Below are 23,031 nucleotides of genomic sequence, written 5' to 3'. Positions count from 1 at the left end.
AGGCCACCCATACAGGCAAACCTTGGGCCACGTCCATCAAGACCTCCTTTACGACCACCAATCCCACCCAGACCTGTTTACGCAACTCCATCCTGAGAAATTCTCAAGAGGGTTAGATGGACACATTAAACATCTAAGAGGGTAGCAGAAATGTGCCAGTGATAAACCTGTTACATATTTTTGAAAGTATTATTTTTTATCGATATACAAGTGAAGACCTCATTTTCATTTCTAAAAAAAACTGTTGGAACGGTAACAAAAGAATATGGGATTTTTCCCCCCTGAATCTCTAGATAGACTAAGACTGCCTTAATCATTAGATCAGTGATTCCCAACAATTTTTTTCCTGCAGACCACTTGAAAATTGCTGAGGGTATTGATGGCCCATTGAATGATTATTTTTTTGCCTGTTATAATGATGGTAATGTGCTGTGCTTTAATGACACTGCCTTAATCATTAGATCAGTGATTCCCAACAATTTTTTTCCTGCAGACCACTTGAAAATTGCTGAGGGTATTGATGGCCCATTGAATGATTATTTTTTTGCCTGTTATAATGATGGTAATGTGCTGTGCTTTAATGACCAGTGGTCAGGAATGATGGGAATTGTAGTCTCAAAACATCTGGAGGGCCGAGTTTGAGGACGCCTGCCTTAAGGCTATTTTCATAGCTGAGGAAAGAGAGGTGAAACCTATCCTCCACTACACTGCAATCCTGATGGAAATCACTCCCCTACACACCCATTTTATATATATTTAAAACATGACACGAGTTCTAATGATGCACTTAATGCTGCATCTAGCTTTGCCCACAGCTTTTCTGTGAATAATTGTTCCTTAAAACTCAGCTGCTTTAAACATAAAACAAACTGTGAATGAAAAACAATGAAGGGGGGGGGGAGAAACCATTTTCTGAGTTATTCACTAAGGGGGTGGCCAATGCATGGAATTGAGGGTGCAGAACCAAAGGAAGTGCATGGAGGTAGAACTGATACTGAAAATTGGGTCGGGGGCAGGATTTTACAGACCCTGAGTGCTAATTACATGGTTGGCAAAGTGGACATTAATTTGTTTGAGAATAGGAGCTGATTCCAATGTTGTTTGTCCTCAGCTGGTATTGCCCAAGTTCACAGTTATTAAGTTCCAAAATACTGTAAATGGATATTTTTCAATATGCCTTTTTGCACTAAAGTAGGCAAAGTACTCCTAAATTAATGGTCTGGTCTTCCATTTCTATATTCCAAACCTGTGGCAGGGGGCATAATTATGCATCCTCCTTATTTACTTTTAATATATAGGAATTTAGATCTTGGTTACAATATTGTAGGAACAGCTCACACTGTCAAAATCATACCTAATCACACCCATTCCACAGTATTTTTGTTTTGGAGGTGAATGAATGTACCATCCGATTGCTGTGAATGCTATATTGTTAGAAACAGTAAATTATTTGTACGGGTATTTATTTGAATATAAGTTTTTGCTGGCTCAAAAAAAATATCTAAGTGGTGTATATAAAGCAATAAAATAATTAGCAGTAGATAAAAGCAGTAGCATTAAAAATTAGTAATACACAATGAAATTATATGCCCAGATAGGCTTGCTGGAAGTTTTAGCAGACATTTAAAACACTTTAATGAAGATGTCTGCCAAATCAGAGTTGGAAGGGACTACAAGGATCATTCCACCCCCTGTAATGTAGGAATCGTTTGCCCAACATGGGGTTTTAACCCCCACAGTTCAGCTCATTTTTCTGAGAATGAGGGCTGTAAGGTTTGCTTACAGGTTCTAAAATGCCAACAGAAATCAAACTTCTAACAATACTTTTCAACTACTACTTTTTCTAATACCTATAACCATTTTATATGCAATTTTGCACAAATCGCTATTAAATACCGGCAGGAAAATGCCGGTACTTTACACAGTTGTATTTCAATGGCAATCTCCGTGAACTATTTTGTAAGAAATAAAATACTTTGCTATTTAATTTGCACGTGTGTTTTTTTTATTGCAAGTTGGTAATATTTAAAAGCAATAACTCTTTGAAACATCATTAGAAATGTAATTTGTTTTCATATAATAGATCGATATATTTGCTCTATCAATACCGTTTAGCAGTTTTCATTAAAAGCAACTTACAGCGCAACCAACAATCAGAACCAACTTGCCTTGTCCTCTATTGCTTGTGGCCACCCTAAACTACTGCCCAATCACTGCAAGCGACAAAGGGGTGCCGGGTTCCCCGCTTGTCTCCTACGTGCAACGGCCGCTTTTGCCCCTCTAGAACCCAGCGTCGAAAGCAACCCGGAAGTCCGGTGCGCGGAAGTAGGAGGAAGCCCTGTCTCTTTAGAACTCCCTGCGCCGAAGTCCCTTCCCATCGCGCCTGCGCAGTGCTAGCGCGCGGAGCCAACTGCGCAAGCGCAGAACTGAGAGCCGTCGGTCCCCTCCAGGCACGGGAGTTTTAACGCGCGGCACGAAGCGCGGGGCCTCATGGCGGAAGAGCTACGGCGCGCCGGAGGCCACCAGCTGGGGCTGTGCTTGCTTTGCGGTTTACCTGCCGCGGGTAAAACGACGACGGCGCAGGCCCTGAGCCGGGTCCTGAGGGAGCGCAAAGGGTGGCGCTGCGTCCCCCTCGCTTACGACGACCTCATCCCTCCGGAAGCATTCGACCAATCAAAGGAGAGCTCGGGACAGCGCGAGCAGCAGCCGTTGGTCAGTAGCCTCCTCCCCCTGCTCCTTATTGGCCAATGTGGTCTTGCGATTCTCATTGGCCAGGGAAAGGCCTTCTCTTGCCCGCGGGATCTTTCAGTGGTAGCACAGCAGCTCCAGGTGGGCAGCAGGATGCGCCCCAGCTTTAATTTTCAGCCGCTGTGCGAGCTTCCTATCGCTGTCGTTGCCAAGGATCCTTTTCCTTCTGACGCCTCGCAGCAGAATCCAGCTAGAAGATCTGCTGCTTTAGGGTCAGCTGCGGGGTTTGCCTTGAGTAGGCGCTCATCAAGTTTGCTAAAATAGTAAAAAAAAAATCTGGGTTTTGAGGGAGCCTATTAAAGGTAAAGGGACCCCTGACCATTAGGTCCAGTCGCGGACAACTCTGGGGTCTCTTTAGGCCGAGGGAGCCGGCGTTTGTCCGCAGACAGCTTCCGGGTCATGTGGCCAGCATGCCTAAGCCGCTTCTGGCGAACCAGAGCAGCGCACGGAAATGCCGTTTACCTTCCTGCCGGAGCATTACCTATTTATCTACTTGCACTTTGACGTGCTTTCGAACTACTAGGTTGGCAGGAGCAGGCACCAAGCAATGGGAACTCACCCCATTGCGGGGATTCGAACCGCTGACCTGATTGGCAAGCCCTAGGATCTGTGGTTTAACCCACAGCACCACCCACGTCCTTTATTAAAGTAATCTGCTGTAGCATGGCAGCGATAAATGACAAAAGTTACCATTCTTCTAAATCGGCTGTGATTCGCTCCAGCTGCCGGCAGAAGGTTTTGCGTATTTCAATTTGCATCAGGAAAAGTGAGCTCGTTTTTAAAGCATCTATGTATATTTTAGTAACATGAAGTTAAGCAAGACTTGCCTGCATATTTTTAAAAGGCATCTTGTTTCCTGTTATTTTCTGCTGAAAGTTCCCTTTCTGAATCTTAACATTTTGCTGTTTTGATCCTCCTGTACGGACTGATAAACCAGCATAGTGTTATGTCTTGTTTTACAGTATTTCAGTATGCTGGTTGCTGGTTCAGGGCCCTTTGGGCTGAAAGGCAATACATAAATAAACCAGTGGTGGTATTTCGCAAAGCAGTCAGTTCAGTCTGGGCATTTGTTGATAACACAAGCTGTTTAGAAGATGTGAAATTACTTAATATTCATTTGCAGAAACAACCAAGAGTTTTTTATTACCTTAAAGACAAATTTGTTGCAAAATAAGCCCTTCTTGAACATTCCTGTGGCTTCAGTGAAGTCCATGAAATTTACACTGCAATAGGACTGCAATCCTAACTCCTCTTACCTGGGAGAATTCAGTAGGACTTCCTCCTGAGTAGGCATGGTTAGGGTTGTGCTATAAATCTGTTGGCCTTTAAGGCACCAAAAGAAAAAAGAAAGATAAAAGGCTAAATTACCTTCTGTGATTGAATAAGTGTACTACTCAATCTGTTGTTGATTTGTGGTAGTATATAAAAACTTAATAGTGTGTAATTATTACTATTTGATTTTCACATGGTTACCCTGCTGGAGTTACTACTTACATGCATTGTAGAGGGGTTAGCATGTTTGTTGCAAGAGTAACAATTGTTTTGTGGTAGTTACACTAATAGTTGGGAAGACTGGTAGCAGCATATTATATTAAACTGGGATTTTGCAGCACAATGCCTGTAAGGAGAGAAGAGTTTTGGTTAAAATGGCATGGGTGGGCCATGCAGAGAATTATAGGCATGATTGATGCTAAGAAAGAATAGCAAATCATCTAAAATATAAAGAGGACAAATGCTGTCCATTTAACACTGCAGCCAATAGCAAAACCTTCATTGCTGTTAATGGTTTCAGTTTTTATCCAATATTTTGCACTCTAACCATGAATAATTGTCTTTTTACTTTATAGATGTCACACTGGAGATTGTACCGCCATGAATTATTGCTGTATCTTGAACATTTCCTTCAGAATTTTATTAAAGGATGCCATTATTCTCCTCCTCCAAACAGAACTGAAACAACATGGAAAAGGTTTGCCTGCCATCTGAAAGAACAAGAATTAATATATCCAAGAACAGGAACTGAAGACTCTGCATCTTGTCAATATTTAATAGATTTTATCCCTCTCAGACCAATATATTTTATTTTAGATGACAACTTTTATTATCGGAGTATGAGATATGAAGTGTACCAGTTAGCTCGCCAGTGTAAGTTTGATATTATATTTTAAGGTAGCGGCTCAGCCTTATGACTCAGCAGTGCAAACCATGATTTGGGATGTTATGGCTAAAAGGGATTCCTATCCTTGTTGTGCAGAGAGCAAAGCTCTCTTGTTGTATCTTAGGGATTCCTATCTGTCCCAAAGATTAATAATCTGCTACATAGAACACCTAAACTATGATAGCATTCCGGGCAGCAACTTGTGATACAGAACTGGCCATTTCTGCATTGGTAGTGAAGCTGGGATTGTACTCCTTGCAGATGTCGGTTTCCTTCCACCTGCCATGACCAATGCCAGGAACGAGACATGGAGAATAGAACCAAGCCAATTTGTCTGAAACTTTCAATTGTTTTCTGGACTATTGTCTCCTGAACAGGGTAGCTGGTTTAGAAACTGGAGGCCCTGAATAGCAATGGCTTAGTTCCTAACTGAGTAGCTAATTTCAGAAAGTGGTCCTGGATAATGACAGCTTGGGTTCTTGGTACATTTATTTTATATCATTCTATAGGGCTTCATCTCTCCCCCCCCTTTTAATACTTAGATCAATCACTGCAAGGGCATCCAATATTTTGGAGTTGGGAGTTCATATGCACCATCTTTCTTTTACATCTGATTCTGATGAGCGTTGAACTGGTGTCTGGGCTCAGTAATGGACTGGATTACTGAGGTACTGTTGGTGGGTAGTTTGTGTGGGAAGGTGGTGCTCAGTAGTTATAGATGTAGCTGCCCTCTCCTTGAAGGATCGAGTTTGCATCTTGAGGTGCTTGTTGTCCCCAGCTTTGTCACCGGAAGAACAAGAGTTTGTCTGTGTGGCACAGAGTGCCTTCCACAAGCTGAGGCTGGTACACCTGCCTCTGGACATGTACAGCAGTCCAAGTTCTGGTAACTTCTGGAATAGATTACTGCAACGTGTTACGGAAGGCAGTTTGGAAATTGCAAGTTAGTTCAAAGCATAGCTGCCGGGCTGCTAACTCATACCAGAAGTTGGGATCACATTTCAAAAGTGTTTGAATAACTTCGCTGGCTTCTGGTCTGTTTCCAGAGTGATAATTTTTACCTAGAAAGCCATAATGGCTTGGGGCTAGGATACCTGGAGGATTACCTGCCACCATAGCAGCCACCTGGACAATAACATCTTGCTGCCGCCGCTGCCTTTTCAGTTGCAGTGCCCTCTTGTGGGAAACTCTCACCAGGCAGCTTTGCCTGGTACCTGTGTCACTATTTTTTCAGGGAATCCCATTTTAATTTAATTTATATAGCAGTTTTGTTCCCTCTGATGTTATTTTTATGCTACTTGTGTTATGCTTTTTAGTGTTGTTCTTCATTTTTATATATTATGGCATTTCTGTCCCACCTCCGCATCCTAAGTGATCTTGGATCAGACACAATAACCAGTGAAAACCAAAAGTAAAATAACATTACGAATAATTATTACCATTCCATCTGCTTAATACAACCAGATTCTCATATGTACATGTACTTCAGAAGGCCTGGCAGAAAAGGAAACTCAGCTGGTTCTAAAATAAAGATAAAGTGGGTGCCAGTCAAAGCTCTGAAAGGAAATTTTTAGTCATTGATATACCAGGCCTCCCCAATTACCGGGTCTGGGCAGGACTATATGAGGAGAGGTGTTCCTTCAGATACCTAGCTCCTAAACCATTTCAGGGCTTTATATACTAGAACCAAAACCTTGAACAGTTGGCCTTGGTGGCAAATAGGCAACCAAAACAGGTCTTTGGGAATCTGTGTTACATAGTCTTGTGCAAGCTCTATTTATAATGAATACTAAACTCTGAAATCCCACATCCTTACTTCATGGTGATACAGAAGACCACCTTATGTTGTGCAAGATTCCCGTGTGTGTGTGTGTTACACCTACACTTTTCAGAAACCATGGTGAAATTAAAATGACCCTCTTATCATCCAGGAATATTTTTATATTTGTCTAGATACACTGGGCTTCTGTCAGTTGTTCCTAGATTGCCAGGCTGATGTTTGTTTAGAGAGAAACAGTCGGAGAAAACAACCATTACCTGAAGAAACCATCCAGGCAATGGTGCAAAAAATGGAAGTTCCAAATCCAGAGAAATACGCCTGGGAGCAGAACAGCCTCATTCTGAAGACTACCGAATGTTCAGTAGAAGATAAGTATGTATGAAAGCAATTATTTACATTGAATTAAATGGAGGCTTCACAGACATCTGTGGGCCTAGCAGAGTGTAGAACTCTGGAGTTGTGCGGCGCTTCTCTGTTCATTGATATTTGCCTTGGAATAGCTTTGTTGCAGGGCACCTAGCTGCGGAAAGGGACATAGCTCAGTGATAGTACACATGCTGAGTATGTAGAAGGTCCCTAGTGCAATCCCCAGCATCTCCAGGCAGGGCTGTCTGAAACTCTGGAGAACTGTTGCCTGTCAGTGTAGACAAAAGCTGAACTAGATCAGCCAATGGTCTGACTCAGTGCAAGGCAATATCCTGTGTGACAAATGGATGTTGTTAATGTTACAGTTGTATAAGGGATTGTTATTTTGTCTGGATTGCAATTGAGATGAATAAAATTTTGGAACACAGAACTATGAAGTAAATCACCAAACCATCAATTCTAGCAAGTGGGAGGCCATCTAAATTATATAATTCGGCATCTGAATGGTTGGGATTAGTAATTGTATTATAATTTGGCAATGTTATAATGAGGCTACCATTGGATTATTCTAACTGAAAACTAATAAAAATTAATATAAAACTATAAAACTAATATAAAAAAGAGAATCAGAAAACAAAAGAAACCCTTGCCAATCTACTGCGGCTCACCCTGAGATCCAAGATTAGATCCCAATTTACGTTTTGCTCACTCTTTTCTTTGCTGCCCAACCTCATTGATCTCAGCAAAATTCTTGCCTTGGGCACTTCTGTGATGCCAGTGTCTCATCCTTAGGCGAGTGCTTACATTGCATGTGCATAGTTAGTCTTTCTTTAACATGTTTGTTTTCTTGACTTTTTCAGTCTTCAAGTACTTGATTTGCTATCTACTGCTCTGGAAAATCCAGTGAAACCCCTGGAAGAGAATACAGAAGTAAAGGTAATATGGAACTATTACATAGGTTATAAAATAGACATTTGATGCCTGGCACTTCTGCTGAAAATAATCCACCAGTGGAGAATTTTCCACATTGGGGGAGAACGTTTCCTACACAGGAAATCTAAGACTCACTTTCTGCTCATAAAGAAGGAGTTTGTGCTGTAAAGACAATTGGTGGAATTCTGTGTCGTGCTATTACAAACACTCCATCTGCACAAGCACATCAGTTTTCCAGATGGAATAATTCCCTGTCACACAGTTCTGGGGGTTCACCTGACACCCCCCCCCCAGCCAATGGGGTATAGGGGAAGGCTCATTGCACAAGTCGAAGTCATTATGCAGGGCTTCTGCTAGTCGGGTTCATTAGATGAATCCCACCCAATGGTAGTCCTAACTCAGAGTAAACCCACTGAAGTTCATAATCATGTCTAACTTAACTTTATTCATTTCAATTGGTCTACTCTGAATGCGACAACTCTGTGGCTGTAAGTGAGAGAAGTACCAGAACCATCAGGTCCCACTGTCAACAATGGATGGCAAAGAAAATGAGTGCTAGCCTTCTGTAGCAGACAAGAGGGAAGTCTGCCTTTTTTCACCTCATTTCATTGAATCAAAGTGTCTTCACATGTCTTATGGTTGTAAGCTTTCTTGTGTCACAGCATTTCTGAAAAGTGGAGAATGTTCAGTAGGGGTTCTTATGGCAAACTTCAAGAGTGCTCTGTACCGAAATTCCCTCTGTGTAGTTTCACACTTGTCTGAAAGTGCAAAATTTTTTGGAAGCTTCAACTCTCCTCCCTTTATGCAAAGAGGAAGGTACACAAAGCTCACCCCAGTTACTGCATGTGCTCATAATGCCCAAATTTACCCTTTGAATATATATATATATATATATATATATATATATATATATATATATATATATGAGCCCAGTTCTAAGAACATTTTTTTTGTTGTTGATTGTGCTAGGAAATGGATCGAGCTATTTGTGCAGCCAGTGTTCTTCATCAAGCAGACCAGGCTGTCAGGCGAGCTGTCTCTCAGACCATGAAGACTGCTAAAGGTATGCTTATTTGCAAGAGGTTGCTTAACTTGCTTTGCATGCACTTAAATTAGAAAGGCACAGTGCAACAAAACCATACATGCGCAGCGGTTTATGACTACTATTTAAAGACACTGTTTATGCACAAAGGCCCTATACATGCCAGTTGTCCTCTATCTCTGAAGATTCCTCTTTTGGAGATCCGACTCCTGAGGTAAGCCTCTATTCATTTTCAAAAAAATAGTGGCTTTGCTTAAACCTCTTAAACTTTTGATCTTCCTTCCCCTTTAAAATAATAATAATAATAATAATAATAATAATAATAATAATAATAATAATATAATAATAATAATAATAATAAGAAGAAGAAGAAGAAGAAGAAGAAGAAGTAGTAGTAGTTTATTATTTATATCCCACCCATGTGGCTGGGTCTCCTCAGCCTCTCTGGGCAACTCCCAACAGAATACTAAAAACACGATAAAGCATCAAACATTAAAAACTTCCCTAAACAGGGATGCCTTCAGTTGTCTTCTAAAAGTCAGATAGTTGTTTATTTAATTGACATCTGATGGGAGGGTGTTCCACAGGGTGGGCGCCGCTACTGAGAAGGCCCTCTGCCTGGTTTAAGATAAATTTAATATAACAGTAGGTAAATCACCATGTGCTGTATATTTTGTTTCCCTAGATAATAACCTTACCCCAAAGGAGATGAAGAGCTTGGCAGATGAACTAAATATGCTGAAAGTGGAATTTTTGGAAGATTTGAGGCATAGAGAAAATGAGAAAAATAACCAATTGAATATGAATGTAACCTCTTTATTCAGCCAACAGGCAGATGGCATTGTTAAGAAATATTTAAGTGAGAAGTAGTAGCATTTTTATACATTCAGTGAAGGGGGATATAACGCTGTGGCATGTGGGTTTGGCAAGAATACTAGATATTGCTGAGATTTGGCATCTGATGTCTCATTGGAAAAAACTGAGCCAATTCCCTCACTCTCTCTGTTCGGACTGACTGCCAAAAATACCAGTTGTACCAAGAAGCTTCAGGATCCATAGGGAGAAGAAAAATACAGTAAAATTTACCCTTGCTATAATTTGAAATATGTCTGCAGCCAGGATCATTGACTCATACATATGACCCAGATATTATTAAACTTCAAAGTCCCACCAGCCCCTGCTAGCATGGCTGAAGATCTAATGGACAATGGTAGTTGTAGTCCAACAACTGGGAGGGCAAGGGGCATAGTGGGCAAACAATGGCTGGATCTAGACACATTAAAGAAGCATTCCAGTTAAAAGCGTTGTAAATTTAAATAGGGAAAACAAGTACTGTAGATAAAAATGGGACTCTACAGTGCAATCTGGTGGCACAATGTTATATTGCATATGCAATGCATATAAATCACTTTTTCTTTACCAATTTGGCTGAGTTCTGTGTGTAGCTTTAGCACTGTTATAAAATACTGTACATTAAAGACCATCAGAATCAAAAGGATCGTGCCTTTCCATATTCGTTCCATCTAGTGCTTCCCAGACTGCTGTTTCATTTTTATTTACAAAGGGTATGCATATAGTACTTCCAGCTATATATTCCACATTTTGTGAATTGTTTCCATCAAAGGTACAGTGGTACCTCAGAAGTCGAACGGAATCCGTTCCAGAAGTCTGTTTGACTTCAAAAACGTTCGGAAACGAAGACACAACTTCCAACTGGCTGTAGGAAGTGTCAGAAGCTGCTGTAGCCAATTGGAAGCCGCATCAGAGGTTTGGGTTTCGAAAGAACATTTGCAAACCAGAACACTCACTCCTGGGTTTGCGGCATTCGGAAGCCAAAACGTTCAACTCGCAAGGCGTTTGTGAACCAAGGTATGACTGTATATCACTTTTTGTTTTCAGTGCTGTGAGTAACAAAGGGTTTAAAATAGTAGGTTAACAGTAGTAATAGAGCAACCTAGTAAGGCAGCGATCCACAATCCACAGAGGCACTGAAGCCATGTTGACAATTCAAAAATAAGTGGGTTATGGGCTGTGGTTTCAATCACCATCTCTCACACATTGTCGTTTATCTGAATGCAGAAGCTGAAATTCATCTGGAGAAACTATTAAAACATAATGCAAGCTCCTTATAACATGAAGGCTTTGTTTTGCTTTAATTAATAGAGTTCTTATTGAAATTTTTCTTATTTGGGACCTGAATATGGGGAAAGAATGTGGAAAATGTTGTTTAGAAATTAATTTTGATGCTGTAGCATAGAATGAGGCTAATACGCTTTTTCAAAACACCAGTCCTGCATGTTTTGTTACTGAAACGAGCTGCTCTGTATCAGTGGTAAAGCCAGAGTCTGCAACATCCCATCCTTATGCCTTACTTAGTGGAAGCAGTAAAGGCTCTATTGTACTTAGTATACCTTGTACTAACATTCCTGAGCATTTTGGCGTTGTAGATCCCAGTGGTAAGTGACATCATCTGTGAGCCTTCATCTGCTTTTAGTCCCAGCTCATTTCTTGTTGGTTTAAGTCTAAGTGTCTGCTGCAGCTCAGGTGTCGCTACTAGCTCTTTGGCTGAAAGGTCTCTAAAAAACAGTAGTGCACAGGGTTTCCATTTCCACTGCCCACCGCAACAGTGGCCTCGTGTTTTCAAAAGCTGCCATGACCTGTAGCAATTGCTCAGGTTATCTACATGTTTCCAAGCCTCACCTCTTGACTATCTGCCTGATTTTAAGGAGTACAAGAACTCTACAAAAATAGAAGCCATGACCCTGACCATAGCCCTTTATGGCTCAATTCTATTTTGTATTTCTAGTACACAGTAACATTCAGCAAAAAGAATATTTTGTATTTCTAGTACACAGTAATATTCAGAGTTTGCCAACACACTACTGGAAAAAGTAGAAATGTCCCAATAAAGCTCCTTCCCTCACTTATTCAACATGACCTTATTTGATGGCAACTTCTTGCCCTATCTATGCTGTCAATTGGCCTCTTTGTCTTCCCTCTCAGCATGGCTGCCCTTTCATGGTCAGCTAAGAGCAGCTGGTCTGGTTTTGGCCAGGGAAGACATGAACAGGCTGGGAGTGGAGTTGCCACCAGGTGTTGTCCATTGCTCTACAACAGCTCATTCAATCAGATCATTTATAGACATTTCATAAAGACCCATCTAAGATATACGTGAGGATTTTTACAAGCAGCCTTTATTTAGCTGTGTTAGTCCATTCAACATACCCAGCACTGTAATTAAAACATACATAGTATATTTTAGGTTCTCCGCTGTCATTGCATGCAATCCCAATCAAACAAGACTAATGATAAGTTTGTCACTGACTTCCTGAGTGCAACATATATGGCACTAGAGTTGCAAGACTAATTTGGTGCTATGCCATTTTAGAGAGGCAGAAGGCAATTCCAAGAATATTCTGGTGAAATACTTCTATACGTTGGAATGCAAACATTGAGTACGGTTACACAAATGTATTAAGACACTGAACATTAACTTTGAGAAAGATACCTAAGAGAATGTCAGGAACTGAAATTAAGGTCTTAAATATAGCTGCTTAAGAGGGCTTTTCCTCTGAAAAATGAATCTAAACTTAAAGAGACAAAAAATTCCAACAAGGGAAGGTAAGTTTTTTAGTCTGCTTTAAGTACAGTGCCAGCAGCCTATCCTGCTCAAACTATGTGCTGTTTGCCTCAGTAAATACTGTGCATCCTCCACCTTATTATAGTTTAGGACCTTTGTGGTGCCATGTGGCTACAGGAGTGGGGGGGGGGGACGGACCCAACTGCTCAAGTAGACTTTGGCGTAAGATTTCTTACATCTTACGAGATAGGATCCTACTGATAAGGTTTTTCTTTTGCACTGACCAGTGATGACTTAACTGACTCAAGAGGACCTTTCTAATCTGTGCTCCTATTTTGGCTATCAGAAGAACGCTCCTCTACCAAAAGAGCTGAAGATGGACAGGGGTATACTTGACCATTATTCACACAAAGGCACGTACTTTGGGATGCGAAACCAATAAAAGCACACTGTCGTAAGTTTGTATGTGCATGTGCATATTTACTTCTTATGCAAGTGACAGCAGTATAAAGTCCTCTCTTTCCCTTAAAATAAAATAATGAAGATATACAATAAAAGTGCATGTCAAAGTGTTTCCCCCTGTATATTAAGGATTCATGTGCTGTAAGCTAGCACCATAGTTTTTGCTAGCATAGTTCGTTTAAAGTGCCTATTCACTTATCTAGATCAAGGCAGAAACAGTTGACTGCTATGTCTTAGAGTTTTTATCCACTGTAATTAGTCAGTGATTCCTCATATAAACTTTTTGCTTTGTCAAGTCCAGAACTATAACAAAAATCCTAGTATGGAATGTTTTCTTTTGACTGCTGTTTACCTGGACTAGGACACTCTTTTCAAGAAGTACATTCATCATTCACAGATAAAATGACCCATGTGAAATCTGAATGGATTATCATAATCTCATAACCTCCTTGCTACTTCATTTTCAGGTAAAAACATTACTACCAGAAGGTAAAGACAAAACAACTTACACATAAACATTTAAATGGTAATGAAGTTCTTTGCAATGCAATGCAAGCTAGGTATGAAGATTATGGTACAGTATTTTAACACATTACCCATTTTCTTCCAATGTTTTCTTTCTGCACACAGTTTTAAAAATTACAGACATTTAATACTAGGCACTGGTTCCTTGCATTCCTTTAAAAGGGGGTCAGCAGTAATGGAAAGTGGATGTCTTTGTTCCCTATTTCACATTTTTACTCTTCTAGTTTTCCACATCATGACTCACTATTACCACAGGAGCTTTATTAAAGGCCTCACAGCAATTAAACTTTTCCTAGATTTAAGTTTTGTTGCAGACATCAACTTTATCTTTGTTTACTCTTTACACAATATTTTATAGCAGTTTACGGGATGGTCAGTTTATACACAGTTGCATATAGCTTCTACACTGAAAATATCTGAGTACATTATGTATGACGGAATTAAACTAAAGGCTACTCCAGTAGCTCAGCTTAATGTTAAGTATTTGTTAAGTACTTGGACACAAGTGTTGATCGACAAGATCCACATTATGTTAGGTCAGTATATATTGTGTTGCACTGATTCCATTAATAGTAATAATAATAATTGCACTACAAACCTCATTCTTATTTTAGGAACCATGTAAAGAATGCCGCCATGGTAAACAAGCACGTCCCTAGCAAATCATGAAAGCGTGTAAAGGTAATTGCCTTTGATGTTAGATCTGCTTAACTGGATTCCTCCAAAAGGGCACGCAACCTCTCCAGTAGCAACGAAGAGACAGACAGCAATGTGTTTAAACAAACACAGATAAATGAATGCATGGTATAACTTATATTCAATCAATGCTGGTTATGTTGGCCTCTGGCAAAATGGCAAGCAAAGTCATACTTGTTTTTACATTTGCAACCACATATGTTGCACTGGAAAGGGTTCTCAAAGCCATGACATCCCATGTGGATCGTATAAAGAATATTGTCAGCAAAATACATATCACAGTGCTGGCAGTGATGCAGAAGCTGAGGATCCTGAACTGGAAGAGTTGGTGCTGGAGTACTTGGCTGGCTATTACTTATGCTCGGGGTGCTGGCATGAGCACTGTGGTCGCTGCTGGGACCTGCGACTGGACTGTAGTTTCTCTGAGAATGTGCAGGGCGAGGATCAGGACTTGTAGGGGATGAACTCTGAGGAATACTGGTCGACACCGTTGGAACGGCTGCTGGCGCGGCTGGCTGCTGCATCATAAAAGGCTTTTCATCTTGACATGGTACAACATCAGGAGAGGGTGGGTTTTGGTTTTCAGGGGGCAGGCTAGACAACTGTCCTGCTAAAGTAGATAGCTGGTTTAAAGGGTTATCTACCATAAGGTCTTGTGGATCTCTTGGTAACCCACCAGTCTCTGTTGGCTTTGTCATACTTTCATATGCTTCAGTCTGAATGTTTGGGATTTCATGAGTGAAGTCGTTAAGGTAGTCTGGCTTCTGAACCACCATGGAAGGTGGACTCAAGTTTATTAGCGCCCTTCGACTATACCCCAAGTTACTGGTCTTCTTCTGCAAGACACCCCACATCTTCTTGCTACTAAGGGAAGGCCTTGTACCTTTTATAGGCACCATTTTATGTTTGCGCCTGCGGTGGTGAGACAGGTTGCTTCTGTCACTACAGCGGAATGAACACAATTCACATTTGTAAGGTTTTTCACCTGTATGCGATCGCATATGAGCTTCCAAGTGACGTTCGTATGCTGATGCAAAGGGGCATAAGTGGCATCTGTGTGGTTTCTCACCTGAAGGAATACAAGATTTTATTGTATTGATACCATGTGTTTTGCAAGAAACAAATGGAAGAAGAGTGACTAGAGTTGGGTCACAGAGCACTACAATATCTAAAGCTACCATTTAAAATCCTTAATAATAGTTTTAAAAAAATGTTTATTTATACCCCGCCCTTCCCAGTTCAGAAAACCAGGCTCAGAGCGGCTAACAACAAATGTAAAACACTTAATTGATGGAACAAAAAACAGCATAAAACAGTATAAAATGTGAATAACAATAAAGTCAGAATTCAAAAATCAATTTAGGGGGGCAATCCATCCAATAAACATTAGATGATCACCAGGGCTAGCTGGCTAAATTAGTCCTATTGGGGCCAGCGAGGAAACCAGGACAGAATTAGCTGGGACAAACAACAGTCAAATGAAAGAGATGAGTTTTATGGTTCATGTCTTAGGACCAGTAAGTGCTGGAAGATACATAGGGTAAGTTGAACAAGTAAAAGAATCAGCAACATTGCAAGTGTAAGCAGTATCTAGAGCTGGCAAAATCATTTCCCTAGACAGTCACACAGGTTATTTCATATAGTCTGGTTTTCCTACATTTAGCTGAAATTTTAAGAATCAAGTTTGCTTACTGGAAAAATAGAATCTATCATTAACAGATAGATACAATTCTCCTGACTGGAAAACACGTGTTTAACACAGTAAGAAAGCTTGTGTAGGTATATATACCACCAGCAGAGAGATACAAAATCTGCAGACTCAGTCATACCTGTGTGAATTCTGATATGTTCTATGAGACGTGCTGTTCCTTTGCTGGCATAGTTACAATACCGACATTTCAATTTTCCATCAAAAGTTCTTTCAAACCCATCTACTAACACTCCAGAGTTTTCATCCAGTGAGACTTCGACCGAAGGATGATCTAGTCCATTTTGATCACCTTCTGTCCCTGCTGTAAAAAGAGAAGGGAAACGCGAATAAGTTTCTTCCTTTATCTTGTACTTAGTTTGCATACTGCAACAGGCTATTGGGAGACAGGTGGAAAGAAGCTCCCCTCTACAATAACCAGCCTTTCAGTTAAATAAAGTGAAAGCTGAATTGTACCATGGTGAACCTACCTCCCTGAAGAGTCTCTGCTTCTTTGTCCCCACTAACAGAGCCTGAAATCATGTTCACATGGTGAGTCTGCTGGGTCAGATATTCCTGAAAATCTTTTACAAAATCCAAAGGTTCTGGTTTCTTTTCACCCATATTCATACTACAACTTCACAATCCTGTGGGCCTAAAATAAAAAACCAACTTAAGATTCAGACAAAAACCACACAATATTGAAAATCATTACTGATTTCTCACTTGAAGAGCAGCATGTTAGCCTTGCAAGTACCCCATGAGGTAGGCTAGGATGGTAGATGGTGACTTGAAAAAGCCAGCCATCAAAGCAGAATCAGGAAGCAATTAGGGCTCCCCATATCAAGTTTCACTGTGTGAAGATATCTAATATTTAGTAAAAGCCCAAGTCCTATACTGTTCATATCAACAAACCTACTCATGCTACATCAAGGCCTTCAGAAAACAGAAAGTAGGTTTCCAGGAGGCAGTTATCCATTATCCAGAGTTTAAATTTTTGTGGTTCAAAAAGATACTAAGCTAAAAACAAAACACAGAACTCCTGCTTGCAGGCTTCCCACTGACATCTGGTTGGCCAACATAGGAGACAGGATATTGAACTAGATAGGCCCTTTGTCTCACCCAGCAAGGCTCGTTTTATATTGTTAAGGAACCATCTTGGTAACTAGAATTTGGTGTTTTGCAACACAAGGGCAAGGGAAAGAAGGTAGCCTGTGGAACTGTGAAATCTACAAATACTCAAAGCACTGGCGATTGGAAACTTCAGTAAGACACCTCTCACTTCAAAGGTTCCGCTTTTGTGTCTCCACTCCATGTAAATTTTTCTCTTGGTCTGCTGATGAAAATGCAGGTTTTGTTTTGACTCACTAGATTTACTCTGCTTCTTCCCCCCAAAGGAATGTTCAGAGAAGCTTATATGTAATATAAACTAAACATATATATCCAATACAACAAAATGACAAACACGGAGCAGCAAGGGGGGGAATCACTACCCCTTCACCCACACTTGTGGAGGGGATTAGGGTTCTGCAGGCATGCCCACCTACTGCCACCAATTTGCCCCCCTTAACAAATAAGCATCAAAAGCTACCTTTTCCCTGCTACCCTGGTGGGCATGAGCAATAAAACACTGGATATAGCAGTGACTGCACCATTCCCCAGATGGAATTTAGATCACTCTGCTCACTAGATTAATATTATAACCATATTTCTTTGATTTATATATGATAATCACAGTCTAGCAAATTCCTAGTTCCCACACCCAGTCTTTCACTTGGGTATTTTTTTTTAAGGAATAAAGTGAAATGACTATCCAATCCATTTGATATGTAATCTTAACCAGCCGATGATTTTGTGCAATTTGTGGTGTCTTTTATCACTACACAAGATTTAATAACGTATGACTAAAAATTCATGTTAGACTTCCATTGGCCTCTACCAAATATCTCTGTAATTCCATTTTATTGGTGTGCTGTAAGAAAAGAGATGCATACAACCTACTGCTGCAAAATGATTAGATGTGGATAAAAACTTTTAAAGGCAAGTTCTAAGAACTGCAGCCTTTTCCCAAAAAATCATTACAGACATGTCATACCTGAATTTTTTCCTTTTATGTAGAAAACATTTTGAATTCTTCTTCAGGGTATTAGATAAGTAATAAAGCACACATGTCCCACTTTCCCTATCAACAAGAAAGGGGGAAAACATTCAACCATTTATTAACTAATTTAAGAAAGCTTCAGGAATGGTAGATCAAAATCATATATAAAACTGACAGAAGCATTTCAGTTACCCATTTTACAGACTTTGTTCTGAAAACAACCTTTTCACCCCAATCTTAAATCCCTTTTACTGTGTCCTGTTAAGGCTTTACCAGTGGTATATATAATCACATTTGAAAATCATTTTTCTCTGAAGGCTGACAGCATACAAAACATTTCTACACACACTGGTTCACATCACAGTAAGGCAGCTAGTCACCTGGAAGTTTTAAAATCTTAAAAGATATTTGAACAGGCATACTTGTTCAATCTTGCCAGGAAAAATAATTTTAGTTTGTAAAATTTTGCAGTAAACACCAGGCAAGCAATGAAAATACACATATTACTTTGCTGGATTAGATGAAAAGACCTATCCAAGTATTCTGTTTCAAATTATGGTCAAATTAATACTCTGGCATAGTCTTTTATGTTCAGGTTGGGGAGAAAATTAAAATAGTAACAAAGACAACAAATCCTGTCTTCCTGCCTATAAATGGGTGTCAAAGGTTTTTGAATGGTGTGACCCAGAAAGAGTATCTAAAATGTTTGGAAAAAATGGCTTATAAAAGAGTATATTTGTTCTGCTTTTCAGCTGAGTAGGGGAAAGAGATTAATATTATATTTTGGACTAGTCGTCTTCTAAGACTCCTTCTTCCCAGATAGCCCACTCTACCCCATCTTCTCTTAATAATAATAATAATAATAATAATAATAATAATAATTTATTTGTACTCATGCCACTGGGCAGCTTCCAACATATATAAAAACAAAATAAAACTTTAAACATTAAAAAGCTTCCCTATACAGTGCTGCCTTCAGAAATAGTAATACTACCAGGATTCCCACTTGCACCCTTAGCTCCCTTATTCCGACTTAGCTTCTCACTGCATATTGCAACAACCTCCTCGTTACTTCCCTCCAGACAAAAAACCCAAGCGTAGCTCATTACAGTTTACTGACACATGAAGATACATAACTTTTAAGAGATCATTAAAATGCGTGTGCAGCAGTTTTACCTTAATCTTCCAAATCAACTTCAAATCAGTGAAACAGACATCAAAAATCCACTCTTGAAATATATGTTCCATCATGTATTAAATACACTTCTCTGATTAATGCCTTTCTAGTCTACAAGAAAATGAGATTACGGCACACATTGGTTTTAAAAAGCATTTCCACCAGTTAAGTCTTCAAGGCTGCTTACAAAAATTTCTGTTGCCAGTCTCCAGGCTGAGAGGGCTTGTCCATCTTCTATTCCAGACTTTCCCAAACTTGGGTCTCCAGTTGTTCTTAGACTACCATCATCATCCCTAGCTAGCAGGACCAGTGGTTAGGGATGATGGGAACTGTCCAAAAACAGCTGGAGACCCAAGTTTGGCAAACCCTGTTCTCGTCTACTACAGACTAGCTCACCCAATGCCCATAACAGGGAGCCAGAAGGCATTGGCAATGTCTGCCTCAAAGTCTCAGGGGCGGCAGCAGAGCAGAGAACACACCAACCCCAGAAATATCCCTCTCCAAAGGCTACTAGGAGCGGAGATCCTAGTAGAGATGTGATCATTTTCATGGGCCACAAGTTGTGTAGTGCTGCCATGGCATTTTCTTGCTATTTTCTAAGTGGGGAACAATATGGTTTAGCGTATGACCAAGACAATAACCTTAATAGGCTTTATGCAGCCATATCTTTCTAGGACAGACTGATGATTGCTTGTGGTCTTCACATATACATCTGTTGTGAGAACAGGATGCTAGACTAGATAGGCCTTCAGTCTGATCCAGCAGTGCTGTTCTTGGGTTATTTATTTATTATTTATTTCATAAAACTTATTCACTGCTTTATCGGTTGAAAAACCATCAAAGCTGTTTACAAAAAAATAAAGCAATAAAAGTATCACTAGGTTAGTGCTGAGCAAGATCTAGTTTCATTCTCAGCGACAGTTGCTTCAAATTTTCCTTTATACAATAGTTTTGCCTACCTTCTTTCTGTAGTCATCAGCTTATAGATTTAAGTTAACTTGGGTTCCATTAGTTGAACACTGCAGAATAAAAAAAGACATAATTTTGCATACTCAATATTGTTTTTGAAGCAATCTCAAGGGAAATCAAAATGTGAAGTTCCGCATTTTCAAACTGAGTTAAATTAGATGCCATTGCCTTAAAATAACAAAGCCTGATAATGGTGTTGCTTTAGTGTTGAAAATACGCACAGAGTACATTATACCTAAGGAAAGCCATAAAACCTTAGTTTTATAACTCACATTTCATGCTTAAGTAATGTAATTCCCTTAACAAAATCCTTACCAAGTTAGTGCTAAAAAATTATCTTCTGTAAAGTACAGCATCTACATGAATAAACCTAGGCAATAGTTTTCCTATGTAAGAAGGATATGCTTTTCTTTTTCTAGCTGACACTGCTGTACAAAGCCATATTTAGGATATTCACAATGAATTATAGATGCAGGAAACAATCCAGATGCTGGATTGCCTGAATGCTAAAGTTTTTTATGCTGTTTTTACATATCTGAAACAGGTGCTTCAGCTGTTTATGTACATGCCACATTTGTCTGCTCTGTGCAGTACAGACATTTGACGCTCATATATACGAAATATAAGGAAGAAAGAAAAATTTGAGACTTTTCTCAAGTATGCTCACATAACACCTTAACATTTTCACAGTTCCACATTGTCCAAAAGAGAGATTGATTTTTGCCAAACATAAAAGTTAACATGACAAAACCTGTATGCAAAATCTATACATTAAAATGTGCAAGAGGCAGAACATGAGTGCTATAAGGAGGAAGATCAACATTTCAGCCACCAGAAAGCCTTGAATGACCATGCATTTGTTGTCTTATTCTCACTTGCCAACTTTCACCCCGAAGGCAACAGCAAAAATGAGCTGGCTACATACTCTACAGGAGACTTAGCCATATTATTCAGCTAAAATGTTTCACTGTACCTCTGCTCCCACTGGCACTGGAGAACATATTATATATAGCCAAAGGTGACACAAACCATAGGAAGAACTTGAAAATGCAGGAAGTAACTTTACAGAGCTTGCTCTTTCACCAGCAGCAAAGCTATACTGTATTAACCGCACTGTGGGAGCAATAATTTCCATCCAGTATATTGTCACTTTTGCCCTTTCTGGCAACGCTTAACCCATCTCCCCATCCTTGCAGATCAGAGCAGCGAGGCTTGAAGGGATGCAGAGCTGAAGAACTCTCAGCAACTTTGTCCAATGCTGCAAATCAGCGGCCTAGAGTACTACGATACAAATACAGTATGATCCAATCTTGTTGGAAGATACCACTTTATCTTCTCATCTCTTAACACTTGCTCCCAGTTACTTTGCCAATTTAATCCTAAACATTATGGCTCATATAATTACTCTAAAGAATTAAACCAAAGAGACGGTAAGAGGGAACTCATGTTTGGAAGGCAGTTGGAATAGAACTCAGATTTTTCATTCCACAGAACTCCATGCACACAGCCTATGGCACACCACCCTCCTGGCCCTCCATCTCTTCAATCCCATGCAAAGACCTCCCAACTTGCAGCTTTCCCCTTCCACTACCTACTCTTCTCATCTCCAAGCAGTTCAAGTCAGACATCTCCTACTCAGTGTCGCTTATTGAGTGATCACAAAGAAAAACAGTGTCACTTCTAGACCCTGGGCGGCTCGGGTAGTGCTAAAGGAGCACCCAACAGTAGCAGCTAGCATCCTTCGAGGATGTAAGTTTTAGGATAAAAAGAGCTGTCAGCTCCATAACAATCCAGTGAGCCACCTTTTGCCTCTGGACACCCACCCCCCTTCCAAGTGTGCACTGTTTCTAGACGGCCGGCCGCCAGGGTGGTGAGATGCAACGCAGGAGAGGTGTGTCCCTCTTAACAGCTGTGTGGGGAAGAGGCAATTTCATCCTCCCTCGCTGGGCAAGGGCGGCCAGGAGGGGAAAGGCCGGACTGGGTGTTCCTGTTCCAGCCGCCCCTTAATAGTTGCGCAGAGGTGGAGATGTGCACAGAGCCAGCTTGTCATGCAAACGGCACCTGCTGGGGAAAACCCCCTCTTCTGCACAACTGTAGGATGCATGAGGAGCCCAGGCATCTTCTTCTTCTTGCTTTCCTTAGGGCAAGAATTGCTGCCAGCGACTCCCGGGCAAAGCGCAGGCTGCCTGCGGCCACCTCTCCTCCCGCGACCCTGACAGAGAGCCAAACTCCAAGCCCCTTTTGGGGGCTGCTGGGGGGCAGCTTCCCACTGCCCACCGGACCCACCTCCTGGGCAGCACGCAGCCTTTTCCCCGACCGCACCGGAGCGCCGCTCCCGACATGCTGCCTCCCCGACCGACCCTCGGCGAAGTGGGCTTCGCCGGCGCCACTCCTCCTGCGCTCCCAACTTCGGCAGGCAGGCAGAGCGCGGCGCCAGCGGGGAAGGAGCACGACGAGGTCTCCTCCTGCTCCGCCCAGGCAGAGGGAGCCCCCCGGACGCTGCTTGCCCCGCCGCCGCCGCCTCACCTCCGCCGCACTTGCCAGCCGCAGGTGGACCCGACTCCCGCCGTCACCGCTGCCGCCGCCTCCATGTTTGTTGTGTCTCCCGGAGCCCAGGCGTAACCCGCGTCCTTCCCCCTTTCGAAATCCCGCGAGAGCTCCGCCAGCTCCGCCAACAGGCGCGGCCGGCGCGCGCCGTTCTCAAAGAGAGGCGTGGGAAGCCGCGCGCTCTCGCTCTCTTTTTCTCCAAAGCGGGTGGTTTGCTTGTTTTTATTTTCCTCTTGAGTTCTGTGGAACTTCCGGTATCCAGT

The 23,031-nt window shown here is 41.1% G+C and overlaps 3 protein-coding genes across 10 annotated transcripts in view; 2 read left to right on the top strand and 1 right to left on the bottom strand.

Annotated features, from left to right (window-relative positions):
* The window catches only part of LOC310708168 (disintegrin and metalloproteinase domain-containing protein 9-like), a 33,192-nt gene extending 31,205 nt beyond the window's left edge, over positions 1–1,987 (top strand). For all 3 annotated transcript variants that reach the window (XM_083506139.1, XM_083506140.1, XM_083506138.1), the window contains exon 23: positions 3–1,987. In XM_083506139.1, coding sequence (XP_083362265.1) covers positions 3–96 — 94 coding nt within the window. In that variant the 3' untranslated portion in view covers positions 97–1,987. The remainder of the gene's footprint in view (positions 1–2) is intronic.
* Positions 1,988–13,179, top strand: PSTK (phosphoseryl-tRNA kinase). The gene is made up of 7 exons (XM_083506231.1): positions 1,988–2,712; positions 4,596–4,893; positions 6,857–7,055; positions 7,910–7,985; positions 8,952–9,045; positions 9,710–11,836; positions 11,880–13,179. Exons 1-6 carry the CDS (start codon positions 2,491–2,493, stop codon positions 9,892–9,894), a joined length of 1,074 nt encoding a protein of 357 aa, XP_083362357.1. The 5' UTR covers positions 1,988–2,490; the 3' UTR covers positions 9,895–11,836; positions 11,880–13,179.
* On the bottom strand, positions 12,201–22,881 carry IKZF5 (IKAROS family zinc finger 5). Of its 6 annotated transcripts, none has more exons than XM_083506202.1 (7): positions 22,748–22,881; positions 20,212–20,271; positions 19,252–19,363; positions 18,070–18,156; positions 16,466–16,629; positions 16,117–16,299; positions 12,201–15,356 (listed from the first exon to the last, which is right to left on the bottom strand). In XM_083506202.1, exons 5-7 carry the CDS (start codon positions 16,602–16,604, stop codon positions 14,413–14,415), a joined length of 1,266 nt encoding a protein of 421 aa, XP_083362328.1. In that variant the 5' UTR covers positions 16,605–16,629; positions 18,070–18,156; positions 19,252–19,363; positions 20,212–20,271; positions 22,748–22,881; the 3' UTR covers positions 12,201–14,412. The 6 variants fall into 6 exon arrangements, with proteins under 6 accessions (XP_083362328.1, XP_083362331.1, XP_083362329.1 ...); XM_083506205.1 differs by having other exon boundaries at positions 22,508–22,847; XM_083506203.1 differs by lacking the exon at positions 22,748–22,881 and adding an exon at positions 21,195–21,718.
* Between the last annotated feature and the right edge of the window lie 150 nt (positions 22,882–23,031).

Source organism: Podarcis liolepis (assembly GCF_965112155.1).
Source record: "Podarcis liolepis genome assembly, chromosome: 5".
Classification (NCBI taxonomy): domain Eukaryota; kingdom Metazoa; phylum Chordata; class Lepidosauria; order Squamata; family Lacertidae; genus Podarcis; species Podarcis liolepis.
The sequence above is the reverse complement of the archived record's forward strand: the minus strand, read 5'-3'. Positions and strand labels throughout refer to the sequence as shown.

Bases quoted from the DNA above. Each gene is read 5' to 3' on its own strand.
- IKZF5 (XM_083506202.1), bottom strand. From the start codon at position 16,604: ATGAATATGGGTGAAAAGAAACCAGAACCTTTGGATTTTGTAAAAGAT. The intron at 16,300-16,465 runs GTAGGTTCACCA...CTCTTTTTACAG, and splicing joins AGCAGAGACTCTTCAGGGAG to CAGGGACAGAAGGTGATCAA. The intron at 15,357-16,116 runs GTATGACTGAGT...GTATTCCTTCAG, and splicing joins ACATATCAGAATTCACACAG to GTGAGAAACCACACAGATGC.
- PSTK (XM_083506231.1), top strand. From the start codon at position 2,491: ATGGCGGAAGAGCTACGGCGCGCCGGAGGCCACCAGCTGGGGCTGTGC. The intron at 4,894-6,856 runs GTAAGTTTGATA...ATATTTGTCTAG, and splicing joins GTACCAGTTAGCTCGCCAGT to ATACACTGGGCTTCTGTCAG. The intron at 7,986-8,951 runs GTAATATGGAAC...TGATTGTGCTAG, and splicing joins AAGAGAATACAGAAGTAAAG to GAAATGGATCGAGCTATTTG.